Source organism: Lytechinus variegatus, chromosome 8 (assembly GCF_018143015.1).
Source record: "Lytechinus variegatus isolate NC3 chromosome 8, Lvar_3.0, whole genome shotgun sequence".
Classification (NCBI taxonomy): Eukaryota; Metazoa; Echinodermata; class Echinoidea; order Temnopleuroida; family Toxopneustidae; genus Lytechinus; species Lytechinus variegatus.
Window position 1 is genome coordinate 36,908,396 of NC_054747.1, and position 13,637 is coordinate 36,922,032.

At 35.6% G+C, this 13,637-nt stretch overlaps 1 protein-coding gene across 1 annotated transcript in view; it reads right to left on the reverse strand.

Moving 5' to 3' along the window:
* LOC121419690 (SID1 transmembrane family member 1-like) overlaps positions 1-13,637 on the reverse strand; it is a 43,059-nt gene that overhangs the window by 9,947 nt on the left and 19,475 nt on the right. The window contains exons 9-12 of the mRNA XM_041614150.1: positions 11,879-11,972; positions 11,535-11,578; positions 10,123-10,134; positions 7,161-7,238 (exon numbers count right to left, since the gene is read on the reverse strand). Coding sequence (XP_041470084.1) covers positions 7,161-7,238; positions 10,123-10,134; positions 11,535-11,578; positions 11,879-11,972 — 228 coding nt within the window. The remainder of the gene's footprint in view (positions 1-7,160; positions 7,239-10,122; positions 10,135-11,534; positions 11,579-11,878; positions 11,973-13,637) is intronic.

Consider the following 13,637-nt stretch of genomic DNA (forward strand, 5'->3'; position numbering starts at 1 on the left):
TAGTTTATAATTTGGAGCAGTATAGGGCTACAGAGCTAACTGACAAAGTCAGCAAAAGTTAGCATGAAAAAAGTAGATTATGTATGGACAAAAAGTGCATGACATTAGGGAGAGTTGAGTCAAGCCTGCGCAAGAGAAGGATATGCACGAATACAAACATATGTACACCTGAAGTTTACATGTATAATACTTTCAATTCATGTACATTACATGGAATTGTGCATTATACTAAAGTTCTTCTATTCTGAAGCAGGATATAGTGAATTGCCACTTGGTTTAAATCCACTGTCTGCTTTCCATTCTTTTATCATCCTTCATGGTCTAATCCTAGTTCATGGCATGACCAGTTTGTCTACTAACCATTTACTAGAATTATTGCCTAGTACCTCATTTACCAGTTTGTCTAATTTCCAATTAGGCTAATTCCATTTGGTCTAAGATCCACTAAGACGTCTTTGTCTACATGTACATGATTAAATGGACTGTTTATGAACCAAATTTTCTGGCTATCAGACTAAACTACAGCTAGACCTGGGGCCCGTTTCATAAAGGACTTGCAACTGTTGTAACTTCACCATAATGGCAACTACCATGACAACAGGGCTCAGCAGCCAATCAGAATCAAGGTTTCCATGTTAGTTGCCATAATGGCAAAGTTACAACAGTTGCAAGTCCTTTATGAAACGGGCCCCAGGTCTAGCTGTAGTATAGTCTGATAGCCAGAAAATTTGGTTCATAAACAGTCCATTTAATCATGTACATGTAGACAAAGACGTCTTAGTGGATCTTAGACCAAATGGAATTAGCCTAATTGGAAATTAGACAAACTGGTATTAAAATGAGGTACTAGGCAATAATTCTAGTAAATGGTTAGTAGACAAACTGGTCATGCCATGAACTAGGATTAGACCATGAAGGATGATAAAGAATGGAAAGCAGACAGTGGATTTAAACCAAGTGGCAATTCGCTATATCCTGCTTCAGAATAGAAGAACTTTAGTATAATGCAAAATTCCATGTAATGTACATGAATTGAAAGTATTAGGTGTACATATGTTTGTATTCGTGCATATCCTTCTCTTGCGCAGGCTTGACTCAACTCTCCCTAATGTCATGCACTTTTTGGCAATTAATCACACCTTAATATTTACTATTGATTGTACATGGTAGTCAATGCAATCAATCATAGAAAAATGTTTTATGATCATTGCTAAAGCTTTGTGTTACAGGCCCCAGGTCAATGAAAAACAGACCGAATGATGGTTGAACCGAACAGTAATTTTTATCAAATTGATGTTTGGCCGAGTGGGATGAGACATGATGGTGAGAATTAGACCATCTGCTAGTATACTACAGTGTAACTCAATATTAACCATAGCAGCATGAAAACAAATATACAGACACACTGCAAACAACATGTTTTGTAGAAAAGGCATGCATTGTGCTTAAAATATGAAAATAGGAAGTAAAGATGAAGCGCTGAAGTGAAAAATGAGTGCAAAGTACACCAACAGATAATGATAATAATCTGCTTTAGTGCTTACATCGGAATGACGTGTCTAAGGACTTTAAAGATATATCATTACCCCGGTCATCGGATTCAATCAGTCATTCCCGCACAAAACGTGTGCACATGCTCCACTCCCTGGGGAGTATTCAAGTCAGTCGCCTGTGAGGCGCACACAGTACTGGACAAGCTACAATGACTTTCACATCCTACCGGGTGCCCATTTAGCACCTGGGTCGAGAGTGGCAAAGTGTGGATTAACGCCTTGCCAAAAGATGCTAGACCGCGGTGGGATTTAACTATTAAGAAACCCCAAAACTGAATTTCAGCTTTCACTGCTTATTACAGTGAAAAGCAATAAAATTCCTCATGAATTCAAACATTTTATTTGTACTATGCAGTATGGAAATTATAAAATGAATCATGTTTTGTTACCAGGCAATGAAAGATACCTAGGAAGCATTTCATGGAAAGCTTTGTTGATTTGCTATGATTAATTTGATTTCAGCCAATCAGATGCAATGATTTCAGTAGCTTATAACATCTATCAGTAAAACCCAAGGACTGTTTGTTTCATGAAATGCTTTCCTCTATTACTACTTTCTCAGCAATGTGAATGCAGTTAGGGTTTATTTGCTCAGATTTGGCTCTGAAATGAAGAGTTTGTCAGATATTGAGTGAGTGAATATTCCCTACTGTAGCCCTCGCCATGTGTTTATGTGCAATGAATTTTAACATGTACTGTATGCATGATGATTAAGGTCAAGGTGAGCATGATCGGTTCATCACGGACGGACATTTGATAGATTTTGAAAGTTTTGAAGGCTTGTAACAAATTAGGAATAAGATGAACAAGGTTTCTTTGTGTTTTATAGTGAAGGGTAGGACATAGTATGCTGAATGATTAAAAAAGTTTGTTGCCATGGTTACCTACAAACACAGGTATCCACTAAATGTGCCATATCACGGACGGACAAGATAGAAATGTGGTTTTTAGAATTTTTGTACATTTTTATTGTTTCTATCTAAACAGCTTTACATGGACCAATTATTGTTAATGCACCTAACACTCGGGTATGTTAGCTTCTATGTTCAGCATATTGAATTCTTAACCAATATCAAACTTCCGAGAGAATTGCAAATATTTTCCATCACGGACGGACATCATGGACGGACATCACGGACGGACACAATTAAAATACAATGGAAGTATTCTGTAAAAAGTTCTTAGTACTTTTTTGGTAAACAAATGCAATTGTTTTGATGATTTGTACATATTTTAATAATATTAAACAGTATTAGTTGCACAATCAAGTTGCTACAACTTCAATCAAGTTGCTGCAACTTGATTTAAGATGTAGCAACTTGATTTAAGATGTAGCAACTTGATTTCTATGCTAGACGCACAGTATAATCTAGACATACGATTGCTCTTAACACATTTCTTGTCAAAATCGAACGTAAAGAATAGGTGATGTACAACTGTATAATAAAAAAAAATAAAAAACGTAAAAAGCCATTGATATGCAGGCAGAAAGGAGCAAATTCACATGACAGTCCTTTTACTTTCAGAAGATGTTAGTATTCATAGAGAATTAGCAAGTGAAAAGACTTTAAATAAAAAATTGACAACCTGGTTCTTCCCGCATACATTTTTTACATAGTTTTTGTGGCTCAACTTACCCCTGACGATGGCACAACTTACCCCACAGATGGGGCAAGTTGAGCAATTTGACATCCTTTTTTTCAAAGGTCACAATGACATTCAGCGTGGGGGTAGAAAGTTATATATAGGTGAAAAATATTTCCCAAGAATCAAATTTAAAGGTAAGGTACTTATTTTTACAATATTACTAGTCATATCAATTCTAACGTGCAAAATGCAAAAAGTGTCACAACTTACCCCGCCTTCCCCTATTGTCTTTTTAAAGTGTAGAATACAAGTAGGTTCAAAATCAACAGCTAGTTGATTATTGATCATGTTGATACAAGTATTTTTATGATCATGATGATTTTAGGCATTAATTTTCCAAGAGCAAAGATGTTTTTTTAAGGTCCAAAAACTAAATCTAAAAGATTAACAGGTCACTGATCCTTATGCTTGTTTGTTGGATCAACACTTGTCAGGGGCTCTCTTTAAATCCATCTTTTGCATATATCAAAGCGGAGACACCCCATAACATCAACAGCCCTCATGTATTTAGGCCCTGACCGAATCCAAAATTGAAATTGATATTCCAATCCAAAGCTTAACTTCTAAACACTACATTGCAAGCTTTATGCATTTTCACAGTTTACCAGATAAGTGATTTGCTTAAAATTAGCTCCAAAATGGACTTCGAAAAAAGGTATTCATGTAATTTTCACAAACCTATGTTCTGTTAGAAGCATTGTGAATCCATAAGTTTGTACATGGAAAAATTGATTTTTCTGCTTATCAGATTATGCATTGCATTCTACTTCTTCTCCATCACTTTCTGCAAGCTTGAATTGATGAAATCTACAGCTTTGGACTTGTTCTTGCCATACTTTGTTTCCCGCTTTTTTGGCATATACATGTACATGCAGCTTTTCAACTCTATCTGCATTCCAATAATGCTTAACAATTTTCCTGACAACAATATAGCCCCAATAACGGCCAAACAAAGATATCACAAAAAATTGTGAAGAGTTGTAGGCTTATTCCATTTGAGTTCTGAATAATTCTCAGAGCCATTGCAATTAGAAGCTAAAATTAAACTCATAATCTGCTCAGCAAAGTTTCTCATTTGCATATCTTTCCACAAGTATTTCACTCGTCCGTCCGTGATGAAATTAATGTCCGTCCGTGATCATTTTTCATTGATTTATTAAATGCATAAAATGTATGGATTTTAGCTATGTTCAAATAAAATGATGAACAGTGTCCAGTGAAATACTTCTACACACTTTTATTTCTGTTTCTATTCTGATAAAGAATAAAAAGCTGAGTCCATAGACATTATCCTAATAAAAATGATCACGGACGGACATTAATTTCATCACGGACGGACGGAAATGTTAACATCTACAAGGAAAGTTTACTTCCCATATTTTTTTCCTACTAATTTGTTTGATGATAGATTAATGTTCAGAGTGCAAGACCATTAAAAAAATTGGAGTAACTTTGAAAACAATAAAACTAGAGTGAAATGAATTTGAGTGAATTAACTTTGTCCGTCCGTGATCAAATTAATGTCCGTCCGTGATCATTTTTGACTGACTTTATGATATGGATAAAATGTATGGATTTTAGCCATGTTCAAATAAAATAATGTACAGTGTTTAGAGAGATACCTCTAAACCTTTTTATTTTTTATTTCTACTCTGATAAAGAATAAAAAACTTTTCATCTTTTTTTCCATCACGGACGGAAATTTCAAAATGGAAATGTTAACACCTACCAAAAAAAATTAGTTCCCAATATTTTTTTTCTACTATATTATGTCTGATAATAGAGAAATGTTCAGAGTGCAAGAACATCCAAACCAAATTAGAGTAACTTTAAAAACAATAAAACTAGAGTGAATTTAATTTGAGTAAAAATGTCCGTCCGTGATGAGAGGTAGCAGCACCCCCATGAATAAAATGGACTATTCCGGTACTTTCGGAATCATCAATCTTCATGAAACTTAGTTTTTTGAAACCTGAGATATCAAAGATTATTTTAAAAGCAAATTTGATAAAAGTACCTTAAAAAAAATTTTTCACCTCAATGCGAACCCTTAACCGATCATGCTCATGTATGAATTGGCAATCTCGTCAAAAAAAATAAAAAAATGAAATGCTAGCATCATTCTTTATTATAAAAGCAAATATAGATGGGATTATATTGTTTCTGACATACATGTATACAGGTACACATTGTAGGCCTAATATGTTGGTGGGCCTATAATATAGACATCTTAACCGCCACCCGAATTAAAATGTAGCTGCTGCCAATACTACTAAAATGCAAGAAAATTGTAAGTTTGCTTTGCAAAAAATAATCAGCAATAGTAATGAAAAAGGTGTGGAAAATGTGGTTTACCATAGAGGAATAAATCCCCTGACTCTAGTTCTGTTAATACCATGTTAGTGCATGAAGATTAGAAAATAAAAAGGATATTTTATTTGTATCATGTATTCAAAACTAGCACATCAATGATGTGGAGCTCATCTGGCATCTCGCAACAAAATTTAACACAATTTTAATTTGAGCCCAGTTGACACTGTAGTGAATTATATTGGTGACATAAATTGAGGATATAGAATTGAAATTGATGAAGAAGTGACATAGAAGTATTTTTTGTGATCTATGAATAAATTTCATATGAATTAAGTATTAATAATTATCTAGTCAAAGTTTCTTAACTCTGTGTAGAACCTTGGTGAACCTCATGTAGCTCCCAGATGGAACAAAAATTATCAAAATCAATCAACGAATAGATGATGTAAGTAATTTTTGTGAGTTTTGAAAATATATGAATAAATTAGCATATTTCATGAATTTCAAAATTCTGTGTTGAAATTTTGTATCATCGCCTCAAGCTATCATATAAAGCAAAAATTGAAACTGATCAACAAATAAAGAAGAAAGAACATTTTGTGATTTATGAATAAATTTTGCATAAATTAGCATAAATAATTTTCCAGACAAAATTTCAAAAAATTGTGTACAAGTTTGGTGAACCTCATGCAGATCTACCAGATGGAAGAAAAAAAATCTGTCAACAAATAAAGAAGAGGCATTTTCTGTGATTTATGAATAAATTTTGCATAAATTAGCATAAATAATTTTCTACAGAAAATTTCAAAATTCTGTGTAGATGTTTGGTGAACCTCATGAAGTTCTACCAGATGGAAGAAAAAAATTAAAAATCTTTCAACAAATAAAGAAGAGGCATTTTCTGTGATTTCTTAATAAATTTTGCATGAAGTAGCATGAATTATTTTCCACCAAAAATTTCTAAATTCTGTGTAGAAGTTTGGTGAAGTTCTACCAGATGGAAGAAAAAAAATCAAAATCGGCCAACAATTAAAGACGAAGAAGCCTTTTTATGCGAATTTTCAAAAATATGCATGAATTAATTTCACATAAATTAGCATAAAAATTGTTCTGGTCTAAATTTCAAAAATTCTGTGTAGAAGTTTGGTGAACCTCATGAAGCTCTACCAGATGGAAGCAAAAAATTCAAAATCGGTCAACAAATAAAAAAGAAGCTTTTTGTGAATTTTGAAAAATGCGCGTAAATTAGCATATTTAATAAATTTCAAAATTCTGTGTAGAAGTTTTGAATCCCCCACCTAGTGCTATCATATAAAGCAAACAGAATTGAAATGGCGGAGAAGTAGCATTTTGAAATTGTGGACGGACGACGGACGCCACGGTATAAGCTCATTTGGCACTTCGGGCCGGATGAGCTAAAAATTTAAATTATCATAATAACAATACATGTAGGTTATGTCTTGCTCAATTTTTTAAGTCATTCTCTGACCAAGCCCCCATTCTATCTTTCCAGACAGACTTTCTCACGAGACATTGCTTCTTAAATGAGCATGCCGTAAATGAAATCAAAAAGATAAATTCAGGAATGTCAGAATATTACCCCTGGATCACAGAATTACAAATTTCACAACAGGTTATGATACCGACCTGCAGTGCCGTAGTTACTGCTTGCTGAATCCGCTTGTGCGAAGGGCCTCTGTCCGTCTTGATCATTGGATTCTGGATCTGAGAGAATGATATAGTCTGCAAATTTAGTGCATTGGAATATTCTTGGGATGAAAGCAGGCTTGACATCATTATTGATCTCATTATAAGCTTAGGAAATAATTATTAGACCATATCATACGGTAGTTCAGTGTGTGGCATGCAAAATAAGAAATACATTTAGATTCTTAAAACGTAACAGCAAAACATCTCCTTCCCTCACAAAGGCCATTAGCGCGTACTGCACCTCACCTTCCCGTGGAACGGCCGTTATCATGCAGTGAACAGAACGCGCTAGCGGCCTTTGTGCATGAATGCGACAAGGGCCCTTCCTTTGGAAGGCATCGCGCAGTGTGCACGAACGACCTATGTGTGGGAACGAGTCAAAAAGATTCTTGCTAAATTCATAGTGTTCTGTTTCAGGAGGGGTATTGATTGAGCACCTTTGCTGCACATGGCTATTGGAGTGTAACCATCAATGAGAGTGTATTTAACCTGTTGCCAACTGGAATTGTATGGGCCCTTGAAAAACTTTGGAAACTGCAGAATTTAATAATAACAGAATGATATAATATTTTGTAAATGCCAGTTTACTGAAAGTACACTTCCCTTTTGAGAAAACAAAATGTTATTCTTTAAACTACATATATGCAAACTTTCAAAATACTTGATTCTTGTTACTTGATGACTGTTTTCAACTACAGCAACTACACAATTTGCGTGTACATGTACATGCACAGTGCAAAAATGAAACAAGAGCCAAAAGGCCACTCCTACCAAGGCAATATCCCAACAAACAATTTCCCACCAAGCATATAAACATCCTCAAAATGGTGCCTTTGATCCACACCTGCATCATCCTGAACCAACATAACAAGCAAAACTCTTACAGGAGGCACAGCAACAAACTACTGAAATCAATTTTGAAATTGTTGATTCTGTTAATATGAGCTATTGAAGCTGGACTATGGTAAAATGTTAGTATTACATGTACATGGCTGAAACTAAAGCAAACTAATAGTTTTAGAAATTACATAAGCAAAGAAGCACCTTAAGGCATGTTAATCTGAAAATTGAAATATACTGTATAGATCAAAGGAGTGTTTCATAAACAAGACAGTAATTTTCACCAAAAAATTTGCTCTGGGCCAATCAGGTGCAAGTATTTCAGTAGTCAAAATCACTATTTGTTTCATGAATTCTCCCCAGACCAGGAAAAAATGTTAGAAACCTTCACCGAAAACAGAGTATATTTTCAACATGCATCAATACCTCAGCGACTGCAATAGACCACTTTACACAACACAGTGCTCTCATTCATTCCGTAGTGTTCATATAATAAAACTGTAGTTCAATTAATGAACCTGTACCCTTTTTAGACAGGCTAAAATTTCCTTAACCCCGTACTATTGGTGGGGCTAAATGGCAATTTAGCCCCACCTATAGTACGGGGTTAAGCTTAGCCCACTTTCGTTTTACACAGCGTTTTTGCAAAGTGGGCTAACCCCACCTATAGTACGGGATTATTTGGCCCTGCAAAAAAGCAGGGTTATCCCACCAATTGCGGTGCTAAGAGCAATAGTACGAGGTTAAGATCGCATGTGTAAAACGAAAGTGGGCTAAGCTTAAATAGTACGGGGTTAAGGAAATTGAGAGTGAAGCACTTGTACTACGAATGATCGACAAAAAACACTAGTCCGGGGTTAGCGAGTTTCGTGTGTAAAAAGCAAGCATTCCTTATCCGGGGTTAGCAATAACAATTTGGCATGTGTGAAAAGGAAAAAAAATAGTACGGGGTTAAGGATAGTACGGGGTTAGCGATAGTCCGGGGTTAAGAAAATCCTGTGTAAAAAGGGCACAAGTGATTCCAATGTATATACCAAAGTGTTCTATTGACACCTTGTGCCTACATTTATGTACAGTATACCACCAGTGTTTCCACAATACCAAAATGTTATTAAGCTAGGTGCTCACAAGATATCCTGAAAGAGGTTTCACAAAGAAGTATGATTAAGGGGGTGTTGCAAGAAAATATTTGTAATCAATTGCAAATATGCTGTTGCAATTTTACAACTGATAGATCAATTATAACTGTAGGAAATCAGATTACACTCCTAGTTTCAAGAAGCAGATAAAGAATCAATAGTAAATTCACAATTAGTTTCAAGACTTGTGATTGATTTAGGAACAGAAAATAGACTTGCAAGTTTCTTGCAACACCCCATTAGAGCCGCACTTCAATTCCCAATTGCATGCAGTATGAAACACCCCCCTAGTGTTAAAATCATATACAATTAGAAATAACAACCCCAAAAATCCCAGCTTCTGTACAATGGGGAGCTACACCATGGTGTTCATCTAAATTTTAAAGTGCTGGTGCTTGTCACCTACAACAAAATGCAAAGTGTTCCTATCATACCACAGTGACACCCGTGCTGCAACAATACCCACTGTCATTACAAGTACAAGTGCTGCCAAAACACCATAGTGCTAAAATTATAAAGTACATACAGTAGTACTCTTGCAACAGGTAAAGAGAGCCTTTTTGGTTTAGCACCATGTACATGTAATGGTGAAATACATGTACATGTAATGCAATTATGCCTGTGGAGTTTTATGAAATGGCTAATGTTCTACAGCTCTTGCAAATAATAATAGGCCTGTTTTGAGTACCGTATTCTATTAACTTCAACACATAAAGAAAAATAACAATTCTATATTCTGAATTATACTTGCTTGGTTAAAATAATCAAGATTTTATTATAAGGCATTTATTTTTGTTAACCTATGATTCCAATCCACTTCACATCAAAGCAAAATTCACTCAAAATAAAGGTACATCGTGCCATTCATCCACATCATGCAATATGTTAATACAGTGTATGACAAAATATGTATACTGTACCGAGCAGAACAACTGATGAAATGGTTCGTTTCACAGAGGAATGTAGAATGGTATCCAGGCAACAGCATAAACAAAGATATGTCAATCATAGAAAAGGGGGCAGGGCATAAACAGATGACAATGAATATACATGTTTATTATAAAAACATTCCTACAATTGATTCAACATGCTACTCTACATACATACATACATATACATGTACATGAACAACAAGATGATGTATTTGGATACAAGGTGAAACACTGATTGAAATATTAAAATTGCATTTTGTCTCCAAGTTTTATCCCTGTCTATTTGAAAATATGAAGTTATGAAGAAGTAAAGCAATTATTATGAAAATTTTGAATATAACAAATAGAAATCTGAGTATTAAATTGCTTTGGATAGAAGTTTGTTCAGATAAATGACAAGCAAGGTGCACAAGAGCTCATGCACACAAATATTCTTAGAAATTTAAAGTAATTTTTGTAAATTAAATATGTTTTGGATTTTGAGTTAAGTCAGATTCATGACTGCATACTAGAACATGCTCTTCCGAACTTTGTCGGTTAAGACGAGATAAATGTGATTCTCTTTTTTCCATGATTTTTTTGGTGTGTGTTAAGATGAAAAGAACACAGAAATTAAAAATCTGAAATTGTATATACTGATCAACTTGCATTGTAGTAATTGTTTGGGTGGTCAACAAACATAAATGTTTTGATACAATTCACACACTATTACATTTTTCCTGTGCTTTTTTTCCCCCTTAATTTTTCCTAAGAAGGCAAATGTCCAACCAAGTTTATTAAATAGCTTTACCAAAACATTTGAAATTTAGGTCTATCAACTGGAAACCAGTAATTGACGGAACACAATGAAGATACGTATGACAGAAATACATGTACAAGTAATGTATGGGGAAAATTGACAAAACAAAGTGTAAAGATAAACAAGGGTCATGGGAAAAATTGAAATATATGTAGCAATATTGTGAGCTTTAAAATAATTTTGTTATAAAACATAGGGGGGGGGGGGAGGAATGAAAAATAATCAACTGTACAGGATTGTTCTCCAAATGCCCTTACATTCAAATATCACGGGCAGACTGAAACCGCTGGACTGAGAATTTGGGGAGTACTCCCATACGCATCTGTGTACAATTTGGAATTACCAATGATTCTATAAGTGTAAGCCGGGGGTGGATCCAGGATTTTTTAAAGGGGGGGCACATTTTTCCCCCGGGAAAAATTTGACAAGCAAAAAAAGGTCATCATTTTCAAAGGGGGGGTACATGAAGGCTGTGCACCCCCCCCCCCCCTCCCCTTGGGTCAGCCAGTGGTGTAAGCATATTATAAACAGTGTTTCACAGTGACAAGTGTATCAAAGCTCTGGATTTAAATCAACAACCAGAACTGCATTGTATCTTTACCTCTTTCTGAAGCGGTCCCTGCCATCATATCAGCTTTCTTTTGCCTGAAAATAGAAAAAAAATAATAAACTATTTTTTATATACATTTGCACAACCTGAAATATAACTTTGCTTCATAAATAACGGCTAATGAGGGGAGATTCAGAAAATCATTGAGAATATGGATTTAGTTTTTTTGGAGACAGATATACTTCTTTATACCCATTACTGAGAATTTCTTGCTATTTTATTGGAGAGCCCTTCAAGTTCATGTGATGAATCATGATTTTAACAGACAAAATGAAATTCATCAGAGATCAAGATAGTTTGTGACATCAGAATAGAAAAGGGTTTTTTTTCCTTACCTCATTATGTTTCCAGCAATAATGAATCCAGAGAGAAAGTAGATAGCCAGGATGACCCCAAAAGTGGTCACAATTGGTTTCCAGTATTCATGAGCTGCAGTTACGACAAAGAACAATATCAAGTTACCATGTGTTGGTGATTACAAGATCCATGGCAAATTTGTCGGATGCCTGGCAAGCCAAAAGTTTTATAGAGACCCTATGTGAGAAATTGTGGTCATCTACATCATTAACATCCCTTCTACAGTACCACAGTAATAATAATAATAACGCAAATCTTGCATAGTGCATATCATATTATGTCATAACGTCCCTACGTGCTTCCAAAGGACTTGTAAATTATTACCCTGGCTTTAGCCCCACAGCCTTTTACAGCACGGTGGCATTTATGGAGTATGTTGGAATCTTGTGCATCTGTTTTTAAGTACAACATCGATTTAGTATAGTACTAAGTATATGTATCACTGTTGTGAACATAAAATCAGTTAATATAGATCGCCGGCCTAGTAGATTCAGCGTTCTCGCCAGTGTATAATACGCATGGTGCAAACACCATGCGTGCGGAAATGGAGACCAAGTGGAACCATGCGTAAAATTTCAGCGACATGCGTGGAAAAATTAAATGGAAATATTCAGAAAAAAATAATACACTCCATGAACTCATCTTAGTGATATCAACTTCATTTATCGGGTTGCGCCGAAGTCCCACCAACTTAAGACCACTTACAGGCCTATACGGCTAGGAAAGTGACAAGGCGCCCCTGCTATTGCGGGCATATGACGGCACGGTACAGTCGTTCCGTTGCCTATTCCCCCTTCTGCCCCGCACATCACACCGGCTATGCTCCATGATCATGACCTACCGGTAGCTGCGCTTGCTGATATGATGGGAGTGGAACTTGGAATAAATGCATTGTATATACAAGGAACATGTACTTGTACTGTGTTTGTCATTTATCCCGCCCTCTATACACACAATGAACGAATAGCAAAGGAGTTGTACTGTGTTTGTCATTTTATCCCGCCCTCTCTGCACACAATGAACGAATAGCAAAGGAGTTTGAGAATTGTGCGTGACGGCTATGGTGCATGGATGTTAGGCCTGGGACGATTGTCATTTTTACCATTCAATTATTTCCTGAAAAAATAATCGAATGATTCGATTGTTCGTCGGGAATCAGGTCTTTTAAGTCACAATAGTTGACCTACTTTATGGTGAAATCTCCATCAAAGTCACATGTTTAGAATAAATGAAAGTAGGACCTTTTTCCCCTTCTCCATGATATTTATATCAAAAGAAACTACATGAAATGAGATTAAAACTTTCAGTTTATTGTTCCAATGAAAATCCTTCCTAAATCCATGCTGGTACTCTGGTATTATGCATGCATCCCTCCAAGTGCCACACCCCTGCATATGAATGAATCAGCCCAGATCAGAGTCCAAAGTCCAAAGCCCAAAGATGTAAACAACTCATTCATGAACTATTCTTTGAGACTGACCCCAGGTGGAGCATTTCTTGAACAATTTCATCCCTTGCCCACACCATGTCCCCGCCCCCACTTGTGGCACTGCCCACGATTCTACACATGTATTTCAAAAAAATATTTTGCAAAATATTTAATTTGAAATACCTTTTAAAATTACGATTTTTTTATCATTTGAACCTACATGTATAACTGGGTCTATTTTTGGAGACTAGTCGAGAAAGTACCGGTGAAGACGGGGCGCATGTTGGAATGTAGTTTTCATTGTGTGA